The sequence below is a fragment of the Lampris incognitus genome, chromosome 9 (genome assembly GCF_029633865.1).
Source record: "Lampris incognitus isolate fLamInc1 chromosome 9, fLamInc1.hap2, whole genome shotgun sequence".
Lineage (NCBI taxonomy): Eukaryota > Metazoa > Chordata > Actinopteri > Lampriformes > Lampridae > Lampris > Lampris incognitus.
The window spans coordinates 48,514,447-48,530,610 of NC_079219.1; the positions used below are offsets into that span (position 1 = coordinate 48,514,447).

General features: G+C 42.8%; 1 protein-coding gene across 2 annotated transcripts in view; it reads right to left on the reverse strand.

Moving 5' to 3' along the window:
* Window positions 1-16,164, reverse strand: part of rgl2 (ral guanine nucleotide dissociation stimulator-like 2) — a 45,549-nt gene that overhangs the window by 23,998 nt on the left and 5,387 nt on the right. The window contains exons 3-6 of one of the 2 annotated variants that reach the window (XM_056285840.1): window positions 6,331-6,378; window positions 3,007-3,090; window positions 1,106-1,272; window positions 166-261 (exon numbers count right to left, since the gene is read on the reverse strand). In XM_056285840.1, coding sequence (XP_056141815.1) covers window positions 166-261; window positions 1,106-1,272; window positions 3,007-3,090; window positions 6,331-6,378 — 395 coding nt within the window. The remainder of the gene's footprint in view (window positions 1-165; window positions 262-1,105; window positions 1,273-3,006; window positions 3,091-6,330; window positions 6,379-16,164) is intronic. The other variant, XM_056285841.1, reaches the window with a different exon arrangement.

Genomic DNA, 16,164 nt, shown 5'->3' on the forward strand with positions numbered 1-16,164 from the left:
AAGTAATTCCCTGATTCTTATCTTAAGAAGCGACCACATGGGCCTGGAGTCTTGTTTTATACCGAATAAACCATCGTTTTTTTAACGATTTACCATTCACATACGGTATTAGTTAAGCTAACTTGTTTAACTAGCCAACTCAGTGAAGTTCAGGTGGTGACGTACCCGGTTTTATTTGTTAGTGCGCCGCCACGCAGGGATGGCCACAGCAGGAACAGACACAGCATTATGTTTATTATAGCGGAGACGAATGTTCGGAAACTGGAATGTAAAGAGCGAATAAACACAACATTGGCATATTTTTACTATTATTATTCATTTAAGGAACCTTAATTTACAGAAAAATAGAAAATCTCTAATATGTTACACAAAAATGGACGATGTTTCAGAGCTACCCCTAAATTTCTCAAAATAGGCTTTCAAGGAGGCTCATGTTGGCTCCCCCGTAATTCGAACCCTGCTACGTCTAACTTCTAAATTCAAACTACAGCGAACTAAACCACATCGAAGTAAATTAAGCACCGTTCATAAAGCTAACGCTTCAACATTTTAACCCGATAAACGTGACGTTAAACTATCTTCAACCACTGCACCTGTTCCTCTGCCCTGCCGCCGCTTCAGCAGCCGCAGTACAGGCGGGCAGAGGAGTTTATGTCTGGAAACCGTACAGGAGTTCGCGCGATAGGTCAGGTAGACGCAGGCGCAAGAGGAGACGAGAGTTCAGTACACGAAATGCACGGCCATTTCCAATTTCTTTTTTTTTGTGTGTGCTTGTGGGTAATGGTGGCAACTGTCAGAAAAAATGGTTGCACAATTAAAAAGTTAGTCACATTAGTGACCATTTTAGTCGCCATCTGGAGCCCTGTACACTAGGACACAGAAAAAGGGGTCTGTGTGTATCCAGTAAACTGTCACCACACTATCTGTCCATCTGTCTCTTTAAGATACTGTATACTATAATTTCAACATATGTGAATGAAAAAGACTAAACTTTACTGAGCTCGGTACAGCTCAGTAGCATATCCTAAGGCCTTGTGGTCTTCAAAAGTTTCTGCCATCTTTGATTTGTGGAATAGAATAGAATAGAATAAAAACTGTACCCTACCTGTTAATGAGGATGTCCAGAACTCTCTTGGTGGAGGTGAAGGAGCGATAGGTGGAAAGGAAGATGGTGACAAAGGAAGAGTCTCCCATAGAGAAGGAGTGTAGGAGGTGAAGAACCAGTTTCTCCTCCGTTCCTGCTTTTATAAACTGAGAGCGGGAGGTCCCGGACTGGGGAGGAGGAGGAGGGCAGTATGAGGGTTGAAGGTTATAACAGTTATGATGAAGCTGAGAGAGAAAGCCTTTGGATAAAGGACGTATGTGTTATGGTTTGTGAATATTTTCACGTGCATGTATTTATGTACACTACCGTTCAAAAGTTTGGGATCACCCAAACAATTTTGTGTTTTCCATGAAAAGTCACACTTATTCACCACCATATGTTGTGAAATGAATAGAAAATAGAGTCAAGACTTGGACAAGGTTAGAAATAATGATTTGTATTTGAAATAAGATTTTTTTTACATCAAACTTTGCTTTCGTCAAAGAATCCTCCATTTGCAGCAATTACAGCATTGCAGACCTTTGGCATTCTAGCTGTTAATTTGTTGAGGTAATCTGGAGAAATTGCACCCCATGCTTCCAGAAGCAGCTCCCACAAGTTGGATTGGTTGGATGGGCACTTCTTTGAGCAGATTGAGTTTCTGGAGCATCACATTTGTGGGGTCAATTAAACGCTCAAAATGGCCAGAAAAAGAGAACTTTCATCTGAAACTCGACAGTCTATTCTTGTTCTTAGAAATGAAGGCTATTCCATGCGAGAAATTGCTAAGAAATTGAAGATTTCCTACACCGGTGTGTACTACTCCCTTCAGAGGACAGCACAAACAGGCTCTAACCAGAGTAGAAAAAGAAGTGGGAGGCCGCGTTGCACAACTGAGCAAGAAGATAAGTACATTAGAGTCTCTAGTTTGAGAAACAGACGCCTCACAGGTCCCCAACTGGCATCTTCATTAAATAGTACCTGTTAGAGCCTGCTTGTGCTGTCCTCTGAAGGGAGTAGTACACACCGGTGTAGGAAATCTTCAATTTCTTAGCAATTTCTCGCATGGAATAGCCTTCATTTCTAAGAACAAGAATAGACTGTCGAGTTTCAGATGAAAGTTCTCTTTTTCTGGCCATTTTGAGCGTTTAATTGACCCCACAAATGTGATGCTCCAGAAACTCAATCTGCTCAAAGAAGTGCCCATCCAACCAATCCAACTTGTGGGAGCTGCTTCTGGAAGCGTGGGGTGCAATTTCTCCAGATTACCTCAACAAATTAACAGCTAGAATGCCAAAGGTCTGCAATGCTGTAATTGCTGCAAATGGAGGATTCTTTGACGAAAGCAAAGTTTGATGTAAAAAAAATCTTATTTCAAATACAAATCATTATTTCTAACCTTGTCAATGTCTTGACTCTATTTTCTATTCATTTCACAACATATGGTGGTGAATAAGTGTGACTTTTCATGGAAAACACAAAATTGTTTGGGTGATCCCAAACTTTTGAACGGTAGTGTATATACCCGTCTGGCTGTCTGTCTTATCTTGTTTGTTTGTCTGTCTGTCTCTGTATCTGTCTGTCTTCTGTGTCTGTCTGTTCTGTCTATCTGTCTGTCTTTTTCTGTTTGTCCATCCACCTGTCTTGTCTGTCTGTCTGTCTTCTCTTTCTTGTATGTATGTTTTCTCTGTCTGTCTGTCTGTCACTTTGACTGTCTGTCTGTCTGTCTGTCTTCTCTGTAGGTCTGTCTTTCTTGCCTGTCTTCTCTTTCTTGTGTGTCTGTTTTCTCTGTCTTTCTCGTCTGTCTGTCCATCCATCTGTGGTACATTGGCAGCTCTGTGTCTTCTACTCAGCTCTGCTGTCAGATGTTTCCATCAGTCTTGACCAACCATGTTCACTCACACAGTGGGAATAGTTCTTACCACTGGACTGGTGGGGGAGCTGTGCTGTTGTTTGAGCACCACTGTGTAGATAATTCCATCGTCCTCTTCCTCCACTACTTTGGACTGAAGAGAAGGAGAATGACTAGATTAAGATAATTCATGACACTGACTGACGCTTCAGGGAACGATTTTTGCTGAAGGCACTTGGAGAATTGGATGACATTAGAATTTTATTTGGCTTTTGATTTGGATTTTAACTCGATCAGATGATTTGACAGGATTCTGAAGAGTTTTTTTTACGCCTGCACTGTTTCTATCAAAGATGTATCAAAACTACTATTTCTCTGCTGATAATTGCCCTGCTGAGCACTATGTTTGAGTTTTGGCTTATAGGGAGCCAATAAAGGGAGAGGTCCTGGTATCTATCACTACATCGATATGCACCAAACATATTGTCATAATTTATGCATATCTTTAATATCATTAAACGACTATGTTATAACTTGTGTTGTAACTCAAGTTATAATTTATACTGTGGCTTTCAAAAACAATCACCTCATTACAACCACTCAGCAGAAATGCCCATATACTTTGCATGCCGTAGGTGAAAAATCACAATGTAACACAACAGCAATCGTCCGTAAACCAGAGGTCGCAATCAAACCATTTACCAGCAAATTAATAATCAGACACAAATAAAAGGATCAACAATTACAGTTGTCTTTTGCTCATCACAACACTAACACTGAAGTTCAGCTGTCACACATTCACTTTGACAGAAACAGTTCATACATGTGTGTTCTGGGTTTTGATATGGCTGCCTCACTAGTTATCAATATGTTCATCGTGTTCTCGAGGAGAGGGGGAAAGAGAAAAACTCAGCAATTGTTTTATTTTCTGGAATAAACCAGAAGTTAACTTTGCGTGCCACAAATGATTTCGTCCCCTGTTTGCGAGAGTCACCGATAGTCATTTGCGTGATGCACCGATACCAGTATCGGGTATCGGTCCGACACTGTCCTCATGTACTCGTACTCGTAAAACTACTCCGATAAAACTGCACCTGATACCAGACTAGACAATTCCAGTAAAAATTGTTACAAATGAGTCGTGCCTTTTCTCACCATTCGTACGGGAAGAGGAGGAGATGGAGGCAGATATGCCGAGAAGCAGATGGACACGTCGATGTGTCATTTGACCAAATGGAGCGAGTAATGAAATAGTTCCAAGCGCGTGTAGTGTGGATGAGCGCAAGCACGGCTGCTGTACGTCACATGGGCGGGGCGGGGCGTTTCTTTTACCTGCTACACTACGACTGTGTTGCGTGTGGTTGCGTGCCAGCCACGTTTTCTGCTTCACTTCTGCCTCAACAGGTTAAAAGGTGCGTAGAACTGTCTAAAAAATGAGTACAGTCTGTTTAAAACTGATTGAAATAAATTCTTCATTGTACCAGAGGCAATGTGACACAGAAATGCTACCTTGTGGGGGTTTTTTTCTATCGCACATTGAAATAAATCAGATAAATCAGTGTGTAGTCATGATCCTGTAGTTAAAACACTAGTTAATTAATTCAGCACCGGGTAATACAGCCTACGCGTCCAAGCCCTGTATACCCAACTGCATTATCACCTGGCAAAAGTCAATATGCACGCAATGCTGCAGAAAACACGCGACCACACGCAACACGGATGCAGATACACTTCAAAATTATGAATAACATATATCCCTCCAAAGAACTACTTAGATCACGGTTTGGGTTTGACGATAATATATGTTCATTTTGTGAAAATGACATAGAAACTACGGACCATGTATTTTTCTCATGTGGTGTGGTACTTGTGTTCTGGCTTGACGTTCACAAATGGATAAAGCAAAGGATTTTGTCCTTTCCAACTTCGATTTCTAGAGACAATATAACATTTGGTATGATATTGCAAAACAAAAACGATGAACTCTGTTGTAATGTAATCCTCTGCTTAGCTAAATTCTTTATTCATAAAAATAGATACTTTAAGTCATCACCCAAATTTGTTGTTTTTTTAAATGAATTTAGATTATACTTGAAATCTTTAAAACTAATGACCGACACAAAAGCTCTAAAAATTTATGAGGTGTTAAGACATTTTCCCACTGAATCAGAAGACTGATATCCTTATTAATTACCCCTTGTATGATGGACTATGTTTTATTATTTTCAATTAGTGTATTTCATGTATTTAATTTATTATTGTTTATACCCTTATTTTCATAATACATTACCGTATATTTGTCATGTGACATTCAATCTCTGTGTACTTCCTGATATACTGTTTAGAAATGTTTACATACTGTTCCCTTTGGCACTTTGGATATATCTATGTATTTTTGGATGGAATGTATATTTGCCATGTTTGTTTTATAATGAACTTTCTTCAAGAATCTGTACATGAATATGAACAATGTTCAATAAAAATATTTAAAAAAAACACGGATGCAGATGACGTAGCAGGTAAAAAAAAGAAAAGAAAAGAAAAACGCTCCGCCCCACCCATGCGACACGCTGCGCCCGTGCCTGGCAACACCATATGATTACGTCATTCAGTTGTTCTGCTGAATAATAATAATAATAATAATAATCCCATTCTATTCCGTTATCCAAGCCGCTTATCCCAGTTGGGGTCGCGGCCTGCTGGGAATAATGATAATCATAATAATTGTATTTATATAGCACTTTTCTAAAACAATGCCACAAGGTGCTTCACAAATAAATAAATCCAGACAAGGCAAAAACAGGAGTAGCATGTGTTCCAGGTCACATTTAAGTGAAATGTGTGCCCTTGTCATGTTTGTTCAGGAAAACACAAAGTTGAATGTTAAAATGTCAGCAACAGCATCGTGTTGTACATTTAATTTGCTACAGTCAGAAAGTGAGGAGCATCTGATGAAAATAAAACAAGTTTTAAAGGTCATTGTTAGAACTATAACGGTATTATTAAGTACTCGTATCCGTACTCGGCATCAGCAAGTACCCAAATGTATGTACTTGTACATGCTCTGAAAAAAAAGAAGAGGTGATATCGGTGCTTCCCTAGACGAAACACAACTGGTCCAAATCTGAGAGCTGTCAGAGTTCATTTTAGGAGGATCCAGCCACAGATCCACAATCGGCTTTATGCAAGGGTCACTATCTAAAAAACAGCTGAGATATAATCCGTTATGTCAGGGTGAGCTGCTGGCCTTCCACGTGTGCCAAAGGCAGAAAATTAAGCTTCTTTACTGGGTTTCTGACATGTTGTAAACAACAGCCATAGCACCCCGTAACTCATTACAGGCTAATAAAGTATGTGTGTTGGCCTCTGTGCAGGGTTAATGAGCGAGCCTCACCAAGTCCAGGGGCCAGTACCATGTGGTCTTCATTGGCGAGGGCTCCACCTAGAGAGGAGAACAACACAAACACGTCAAAACACTTCAGTGAATGTCCATCATCTCACAAGGTCCATGAAATAAAACAAGAAAAATAATGAAATACACAAAGAAGCAGCTTGCATTCTGCATTGCTGCTATACATAAGTGGACGTTGGAGGCCTGCAGTGTGCGAGCTGTGTATTTTCTTTTTTTATTATTATTTCCTAAACTGCTCGCTTTCAGCACAGCACCTGTCCTTTATGGTTTGGACATGCGTGCATACTCCTACCGTGAAATATAACAAACATAAACACACACAGACACACACATGGTTGTTGTGGTGCATCAAATTACACACACTGCAAACTCCGAGTTCAGTTAGACACCTCCTCTAAACTGCGTTTCGATTGGATCTATTCTAATGTCTGTCAGACCTTGAAATGAAGATTTGAGATACTAAACGATATTATGGCCGTGTCGCATGGCGACGACAACTGACTGCTGATCTGCCTGGTCTGCACATGTCTGCAAAACCTTGTCAAACCAGATAGTGGGTTTTTTCTGCCGCCTCCCAAAAAAAAAAAAAAAAAAAGATTGATAAAATTTACTTTGCCTTATCTTATAAGAACATGTGCATTCCTTTTCTTTTTTGGCTAGCTAGTTGGTGCAGGGTGGTGGAATGCTGGCTGTTTACAAAAGGTCTCACACACACACACACACACACACACACACACACACACACACGTGTATATGTGTGTGTACACATACATATAAATGAAAGGAATATGTGAGGTGATTTCAGGAGGTTGAGTAGGATGGTAGTTGATGTAAGTGCTGATAGGTGACTGAACCTATGTTGACCTCACCCTAGTTCCTAATCAGCAAATTAAAAAAAAAACGCCTAACAACCAATTCTTATCAGACAACACACAGTCGAGTGGTAGCTGCGGACTGAGAGTTTGTGGTTCAAGGCAAGTCACTGAAAAGCACTTAAACTATTCTGTCTGTCAGTAAGTTGTGGCAGTCACACATGCATTCACACGTGCGTGCACGCACAACACGCACACAAACTAGAAAATGCAGAAAATGATGACCAAGAAAACAATGAGTTGCATATTTGTTAACTCTCTAAATGTAAGATTCAGTATTTTATATATTATGAGTGTAATCATAAACAGCATCAGACCACAAGAAGCAAAAAACAGTAGAAGATAAAACAAATATCGATTATCTTTCTGTTAAATATGTTTGCTAGTTCTACTATTTGTCTACCTTTTACCTACATCTGTTACTGTGACTATTAAATTGATTTTTGTTGCTTACTGAGTATTAGTATTATTAGGGGTCCAAGCAGCGAAGCTGGTGGAACCCTATTGTATTTGTTAGGATTATTATTATTTTTCTCCGCTAAAAGTGTGTGAGGCTCAGCAACCGTAAGTCCTAGACCAACCAACTTTGGTACGTGGATTCCTATGGCCCCCCACTACTCAGGCACCACAAATCACCTATGTCAGCCAGATGGTGGCGCTATAACAAAGGGTCATGCGTAATTCCCACACCATAAGTCAGATCAACACAAAACTGCACAGACCTATGCATCTGAATGTGCTCTACAACTTTGTTATTGGGACCACATACACTCACTGGCCACTTTATTAGGTACACCTTGCTAGTACTGGGTTGGACCCCCTTTTGCCTTCAGAACTGCCTTAATCCTTCGTGGCATAGATTCAACAAGGTACTGGAAACATTCCTCAGAGAGTTTGGTCCATATTGACATGATAGCATCACGCAGTTGCTGCAGATTTGTCGGCTGCACATCCATGATGCGAATCTCCCGGTCCACCACATCCCAAAGGTGCTCTATTGGATTGAGATCTGGTGACTGTGGAGGCCCTTTGAGTACAGTGAACTCATTGTCATGTTCAAGAAACCAGTCTGAGATGATTCGAGCTTTATGACATGGCGCGTTATCCTGCTGGAAGTAGCCATCAGAAGATGGGAACACTGTGGTCATAAAGGGATGGACATGGTCAGCAACAATACTCAGGTAGGCTGTGGCGTTGACACGATGCTCAATTGGTACTAAGGGGCCCAAAGTGTGCCAAGAAAATATCCCCCACACCATTACACCACCACCACCAGCCTGAACCGTTGATACAAGGCAGGATGGATCCATGCTTTCATGTTGTTGACGTCAAATTCTGACCCTACCATCCGAATGTCGCAGCAGAAATCGAGACTCATCAGACCAGGCAACGTTTTTCCAATCTTCTGTTGTCCAATTTTGGTGAGCCTGTGCGAATTGTAGCCTCAGTTTCCTGTTCTTAGCTGACAGGAGTGGCACCCGGTGTGGTCTTCTGCTGCTGTAGCCCATCTGCCTCAAGGTTCGACGTGTTGTGCGTTCAGAGATGCTCTTCTGCATACCTCGGTTGTAATGAGTGGTTATTTGAGTTACTGTTGCCTTTCTATCAGCTCGAACCAGTCTGGCCATTCTCCTCTGACCTCTGGCATCAACAAGGCATTTTCGCCCACAGAACTGCCGCTCACTGGATATTTTCTCTTTTTCGGACCACTCTCTGTAAACCCTAGCGATGGTTGTGCGTGAAAATCCCAGTAGATCAGCAGTTTCTGAAATACTCAGACCAGCCCGTCTGGCACCAACAACCATGCCACGTTCAAAGTCACTTAAATCACCTTTCTTCCCCATTCTGATGCTCGGTTTGAACTGCAGCAGATCGTCTTGACCATGTCTACATGCCTAAATGCATTGAGTTGCTGCCATGCGATTGGCTGATTAGAAATTTGCGTTAACGAGCAGTTGGACAGGTGTGCCTAATAAAGTGGCCGGTGAGTGTATGTCAGCCATATAGTTTGCCCGCCATTTTGACTTGTATTAGTTTGGGCGCGGTTTCTCAGCTAAAAGCGGCTGAGGCTCAGCAACCATAAGTCCTAGACCAACCAAATTTGGTAGGTGCATTCATACGGCCCCCCACTACTCTGGCACTACAAATCACCCATGTCAGCCAGATGGTGGCGCTATAACAAAGGGTCATGCTTAAAAGGCCATAACTCCCACAGCATAAGTCAGATCAACACAACACTTAATCGACCCATGCATCTCAATGTGCTCAACAACTTTACTATTGGGACCACCTATGTCAGTCATATAGTTTGCCCGCTATTTTGACTTATTTGGTGTGGAAGCGCTGCAGCTCTACATACCACACACCAGGACACCTGGGTATAACGACATACTTTTTCTTTTTACGGCAGTCGGCTAGGACACAAGAAATCAGACACCGTCTGGTCCGGTTTTGGAAACTCTGGCACATGTTTCTGAAGCAATGGAAGTGTTACGACATTTTAAAAAATTACGGTAATCGTGTAGGACACAGGCGACCCAAGTAATCCGACATTGTCATATCTAGTTGGAAACTCGGGTAGGCTACTGTTTCTGAAGCAAGATTCTTCAGTCTTTATTACATTACCAACAGCGGTTTAGTTTCATGTTGAAACGGTAGTCTATTACAGCCTAGGTGTATAAAAGGCCCCTACGTATCATAGCGTTAATTATTTACGTTGGGTGAAGGTATATGATCATGAGGACAAAACCATTCAAATTGCTCCATAGGGGGCGCAACAGTGCCAATGCTTGGACCCCTCCCAACGCCGCTTGTGGCTTTAATCACTGATTATTGTTGTCATTCACTTTAACCATCAAGTACAGTGACAGTAGAATAAGTTGTAATGCTGAACACACTGCAGCAGAAGGTCACATGTAAGATGAGCCAGAGTAAGGCTGGCCAATACTCCACTATCATTTATCTTCTTTCAATGCCACGCTATCAGGAACCACTTCACATAGTGTCATATTGTGATACACAGTTTGTCTAAATTAATGATAATGACAACTATAACATTTCTTACAAAATGGGATCTTAAGTATTATTAATGGGAGTATTATTTGAAAACCAGTCTTAGATTGATATTATACTTTACGTTACCAAACAGTTTGACGTGATGAGGTTCTTATATTTGTCTTTCCCCCTAATTTTTTCTCCCCAATTGTGTTCGGTCAATTACCCCACTCTTCCGAGCCATCCCGGTTGCTGCTCCACCCCCTCTGCCGATCCGGGGAGGGCTGCAGACTACCACATGCCTCCTCCAATACATGTGGAGTCACCGGCCGCTTCTTTTCACCTGACAGTGAGGAGTTTCGCCAGGGGGACTAGCGCATGGAAGGATCACACTATTCCCCCCAGTTCCCCCCTCCCCCCTGGACAGGTGCCCCAACCGACCAGAGGAGGCGCTAGTGCAGCGACCAGGACACCCACATCCGGCTTCCCATCCGCAGACACGGCCAATTGTATCTGTAGGGATGCCCAACCAAGCCGGAGGTAACACGGGGATTCAAACCGCCGATTCCTGTGTTGGTAGGCAACGGAGTAGACCGCCACCCTACCCAGGTACCCATTTCAGTTGATTCTTAAGTATGGTATTTTTGTTTTTGTAAGCAAAATTATCATAACCATGTAATCATATAACCATGATGCATATCCATATTGTGTAAAATTTCCAATGATTATTATGATGATATTTTTCATGTTGCCTAGTACTGAGATAGGTAACAGACTATAGATATTGTAGTACTACAGAGGAGGACTGGCCACCTCATGAGGTCAAATATAAGACATGACGATAGTTGAAAACTGAGTTAGAATCAGATCAGAATCATGGTTTTTGGCCATGTAGGTTTGTACATACATGGAATGTGCCTCTGGTTTCGTGGCTCTCAGTGTACTTAACATAGAATAACAACACTACAACCTAACAAACTTCAGTTATATACACAAGGATTGGCTAGCAGCAACATTGATGTGTATGGATCCAGACCACTTTGCACAGCCACAAAAGCACTTTCTCCCAACACATCCTTGAAGTGGGTCAGTACAGCGATACGGATAAATAATGGGCTGATCGATACCACTTTACACTGCCGCTGACGCTGAAAGCCAGGCACGCTGTGATTTTCCATGCTGAAAAATGCATGAGGAAAACACAGTGACATCAACATGAGTGTCTGCTGACGTCATCAGATCCATTTCACACACACACACACACACACACACGCACACCATGTCAACCTGTACTTGTGGGGACCCCTCCCTGACTACATTCATTCCCTAGCCCTTGACCATCATAACTACATGCCTAACCTTAACCCTTACCCTAACCTTAACCTAATCCTTATTCTAACCTTAACCTAATCCTAATTCTTGTTGTTCTTACACCGCCCCGAGCTGCCTCCCCGGCACGTTCAAGCCACTCCCCCAGCTCGGACGTGCCGGAAACATCCGAGCGCTCGGCTCGCGCTCTGAGGAGACGAGCGCTGCACTGCACCAGGTGTTTGCCATCATCCATCAGGCACACCTGTGGCAATCAGGCAGCCTTCTACAAGAAGCCTCCCAGAACGCCTCTCAGTGCTTCGACGTACTGAACCCCTGCGGTAAAGTTCTGACAAGCCCTCCAGCGTTCCTTGCATTCTGTTTATTCCCCAGTGTCTTATCTTCGTGTCTCTGTTTCCTCCCAAGACTCTCCCTCCGCGATTTCCACGGCTCCCCGCGTCTCCCTCGTCCCCAGCGACCTTCACGTTTCTCCCCGGACCTCTCCTGCGATCTCCCCCCTTGTCCCTCTATCTGGACCCCACCTTTCGGACTCGACTTCCCGGATCTCGGACCTGGACTTTCTCGGACAACCCCCCTTGGATCACGGACTGGACTTTCTCGCCAGGTGCACGCACATTTTTTCAACACCTCCTGGTCATTTACATACCGCACCACACATTGGCTAAAAACACTCACACATAGTTATTCACGCAAACCACGGGACACCACACATAGTTTATTCACACATCCCACTAACAGAACGCCTTTTTTCACCATACATTTCCCTCCCACAATAAAACCTCCCTTTGTAGCTTTTGAAGTCATCTCGTGTCTGTCTGTCTTGGGTTTCGCCACACGGGTCAGGTTCTGGTGCGCGAGCACAACAATTCTAATCTTAACCCTTAACCTAATTCTAACCTTAACCCTTACCATAACCTTAACCTAATTCTTACCTTAACCTAATCCTAATTCTAACCTTAACCTAATCCTTATTCTAACCTTAACCTAATTCTAACCTTAACCCTTACCATAACCTAATCCTTATTCTAACCCTTAACATAATTCTAACCTTAACCCTTACCATAACCTTAAACTAATCCTTATTCTAACCTTAACCCTTACCCTAACCTTAACCTAATTCTTATTCTAACCTTAACCCTAAAACCAAGTCATAACCCTGAAATAGACCCTTTCCCTCATGGGAACCCATAAAATGTCCCCACAGGTAGGTGGTTTCAGGTTTTTGTATTCTAATGGGGACATTATGGTGCTAATGGTCCTCCATTAGGATACAAAAACCTGGTACACACCAACTTGCCTAGGGCGCGCAAACACACACACACACCCACCCCCACAGGTAATCCTCATGAGTTCACCTTTTCCATCTGCAGATGGCATGAGCAACTCCTTGGAGACGTCCTCCAAACAAATACCAACACACAACAACCCCCACAGCATCTTTTAAATCCGTTTTATTTTCTCAAAACAAACGCCGATTAATGTCCAGCGTCCCCTATCCAACTTGTAAAGATCTTAACTTCCCTACCTCGTACCTGCCGCCACACGTTCCCGGTTCTGAGTTCAGAAGCAGGTCATGCTGACAACAGCACGGAGAGCTACAGCGGACAACAGCCAGACGCTACCATGTGACCTTTGTGTAATTATGTAATTGGTGTAATTAGCACCCGTTAGCCTCGATTAGCTTGACTAGAATTATACTGACTTGATGGAAAGCCCCCCCCCCGGCACACATCAGACACGGCGTTCACACAAGAATCCTGCTGCACCGGGTTTCTGTGCCTCTGTAATAATCTGTCCACTGACCCACATAGGCGGCCCTCGCCCCGGCAATACCTGCAGGTCTCTCTGACTTCCTGTCCCAGGGAAAACATGGCAGACATGTCTTTAAAAAAGAAAAGAAAAAGTCTCTTACCTTTTGCTCAGCAAGTCCAGACTGGCAGTAATCCCTTAGCTTCCTGGAAAACTTCACCAGAAGTGTGCAAACACCATTTTTCCCACTTTTTCTCATCTGTCCTCGTCCCTTAGACTCCTTCTGTTAGAACAACGACTTTTTCACTGTTCGTTGACGTTTTAAAAGATTACTTTTAATATCTTTGTCTTTCCTTCACACGTGCCTCCCTCTTGTCAGTCTTTGCCACACAAATACACACCTGAAGGCGGGACTTAACCCGAGTCCGCCGTACCTGCATCACCAGGCACTCCCATTACACACACACACACACACACACACACACACACGCTCAGAGAATGACACTATTGTGTTGACAGTCAGAGAAATAGGTGGACACTACTTGGTGATCTGTCATTCGACTTAAAAAAAAACTTAGTCACACACATACATACAAAATGCGCATGCGCATGCACAATGACGCACTTGTGTACATACACACATATATAAAACTCAAATCCTACACAAGAACACATACACTCAAACAAACAGCCACATTGTTCACATGTATAAAGACCTTCTTCAACACACACATATATTGTGAGCACCCACACGTACTCTCTCTCTCTCTCACTCACACACACACACACACACACACACACAGACAAAGCCCTGCAGCAATTTCCAGAACAATACCCCCTCTCTTTCAATCTCTCCTGTCCTCTCTCCCTAGCTCCATTTCTCTTTGTGGATGACCTTCCTCTGTAGATAAACCAGTTTGGCCGAGTATCCTATTTTATCCAACACTAAAGCAGAGCACACGCAAACAACAATTAACTGCACACAAAAAAGAAGCTCCCAGCTGATCTTGGACAGCTTCGTTAACCTTCCGACTTCCTTGGGTATTTACAGGCCCGCCCTGTCGTTCAACAGAAAATCCCGACGACGGGGAAGTAATGCCGAGCCAACTCATCAGCCGGGAAGAACACCTCTGTTTATTTTATGGGAGTGCTGACCCTGCACGGGGCGGCCATGAGCAGATGCAGATGCACAGGTGCACAGGTCCACACCGTGTATGGAGGCTGGCTGATCTATGAGCAGGTCGGCTAAAACCTACTTATACTGCAGTTCTCTCATTTACCCACAGTTTCAGGACATGCCCGCTGGAAAAAAAAACAAGATTTCTCACAAGACAGATCCAAAGAAAAAGTCCTGCTACCCTAATCTACATTTTTACTAAAGAAGCGGGTCACTTGAAATTCTGGATACTTTTTTCAATTGAATTTCCAATTTTCTCTCTCTCTCTCTCTCTCTCTCTCTCTCTCTCTCTCTCTCTCTCTCTCTCTCTCTCTCTCTCTCTGTATATATACTGTAATTACCAAACACACATATATAAACTTAGCACAAAAAGTAAGGAAATGTGTGTTTGGTAGATTATGCCTTTGTTGTAACAATGCTTCTTGGCAATAAATCTTATATCAGGCAGCTGATTGTCAGCAGCTGGGGTACCAGCAGCTCAAAACAAGAGTCAATAGCAACAGTAAAATAAGCTGTTTGGCATTGGCAGAGAAGATTTGGCAAATTTTTCATGGGCGCAACCCACATACTCAGCTGTGCTGCTCATCCCACAAATGCATGTTCCTTACAAATGCGGCACCATTTAAAAGGGAAATAAACAGGCTTTCCAACGGTATAAGATTTATTGCCAGTAAGCATTGTTACAACAAAGAAATAATCTGCCAAACACAAATTTCCTTACTTTTTGTGCTAAGTATATATATATATATATACACACATACATATGTGTGTGTGTGTGTGTGTGTGCGTGTGTGTGTGTGTGTTATACTCCTATACACAGATACATCTCAGGTATAAAAACATATCTTCTTCTTCTTCTTTCGGCTTGTTCCCTGTTTCTGAAGGGTCGCCACAAAGATTTTTGCCCTCCATAGCTTTCTGTCTGATGCATCCCTCTCCCGCAGTCCTCCTCATGTCCTCCTCTATCTGGTCTCCATCTTTTCCTTGGTCTTCCTCTTTTTCTTTTGCCAGGTATTTTCCAGGTCCAATACCTTCTTTCCTGTATAGTCTGTGCCTCCTGTCTGTACATGTCCAAACCATCTCAATCTTGTCTCTCTCAACTTCTCATCCATTCGTAATGTTCATAGACTCAAAATACATAAAAGCACAGACAACACATTTTTACATGTAAAAAAGAAAATATAGATGCAGTCCCATAACTCACTATGTCGAGTTAGCATGGAGGGAGAAGAGCGTTGAGCTAACCTCCCTGCATGTGACAGGCTGGGTCCTTGAGAACACAGCGGAAATTTTCACCCTGCACTGTAATTACAGCCAGCTCACAAGCCCAGAGAACAACATTATGTATGTAATGCTGCCATTACTACCAACAACAGAGAAACTACTGTGCAGATGGCTGTGCAACCAGGCAATTAGCTGTCCGATGAACTTGCAATGTTACTACAGAGCTGTCAGGTCTCAAAGACATAAACAGCAGTTGTAAAAGTGGTCTAAATAGAGCGGTTCTACACTTTCCACTGTACTTTTCCACCCAGCCGAACTCTTACAGCTAACTTACAGCTAACTTTAAGTGAGGATTGAAACTGGTGGTACTCTCGCATTGCTCATTGACTGGCCTTCAACGTTTCCTTGCAAAAATAGTGCGATCCCTCTCCAAAGATGCAAGGGAATCCTGCGTTTATTGGCTACAGCTGTCTC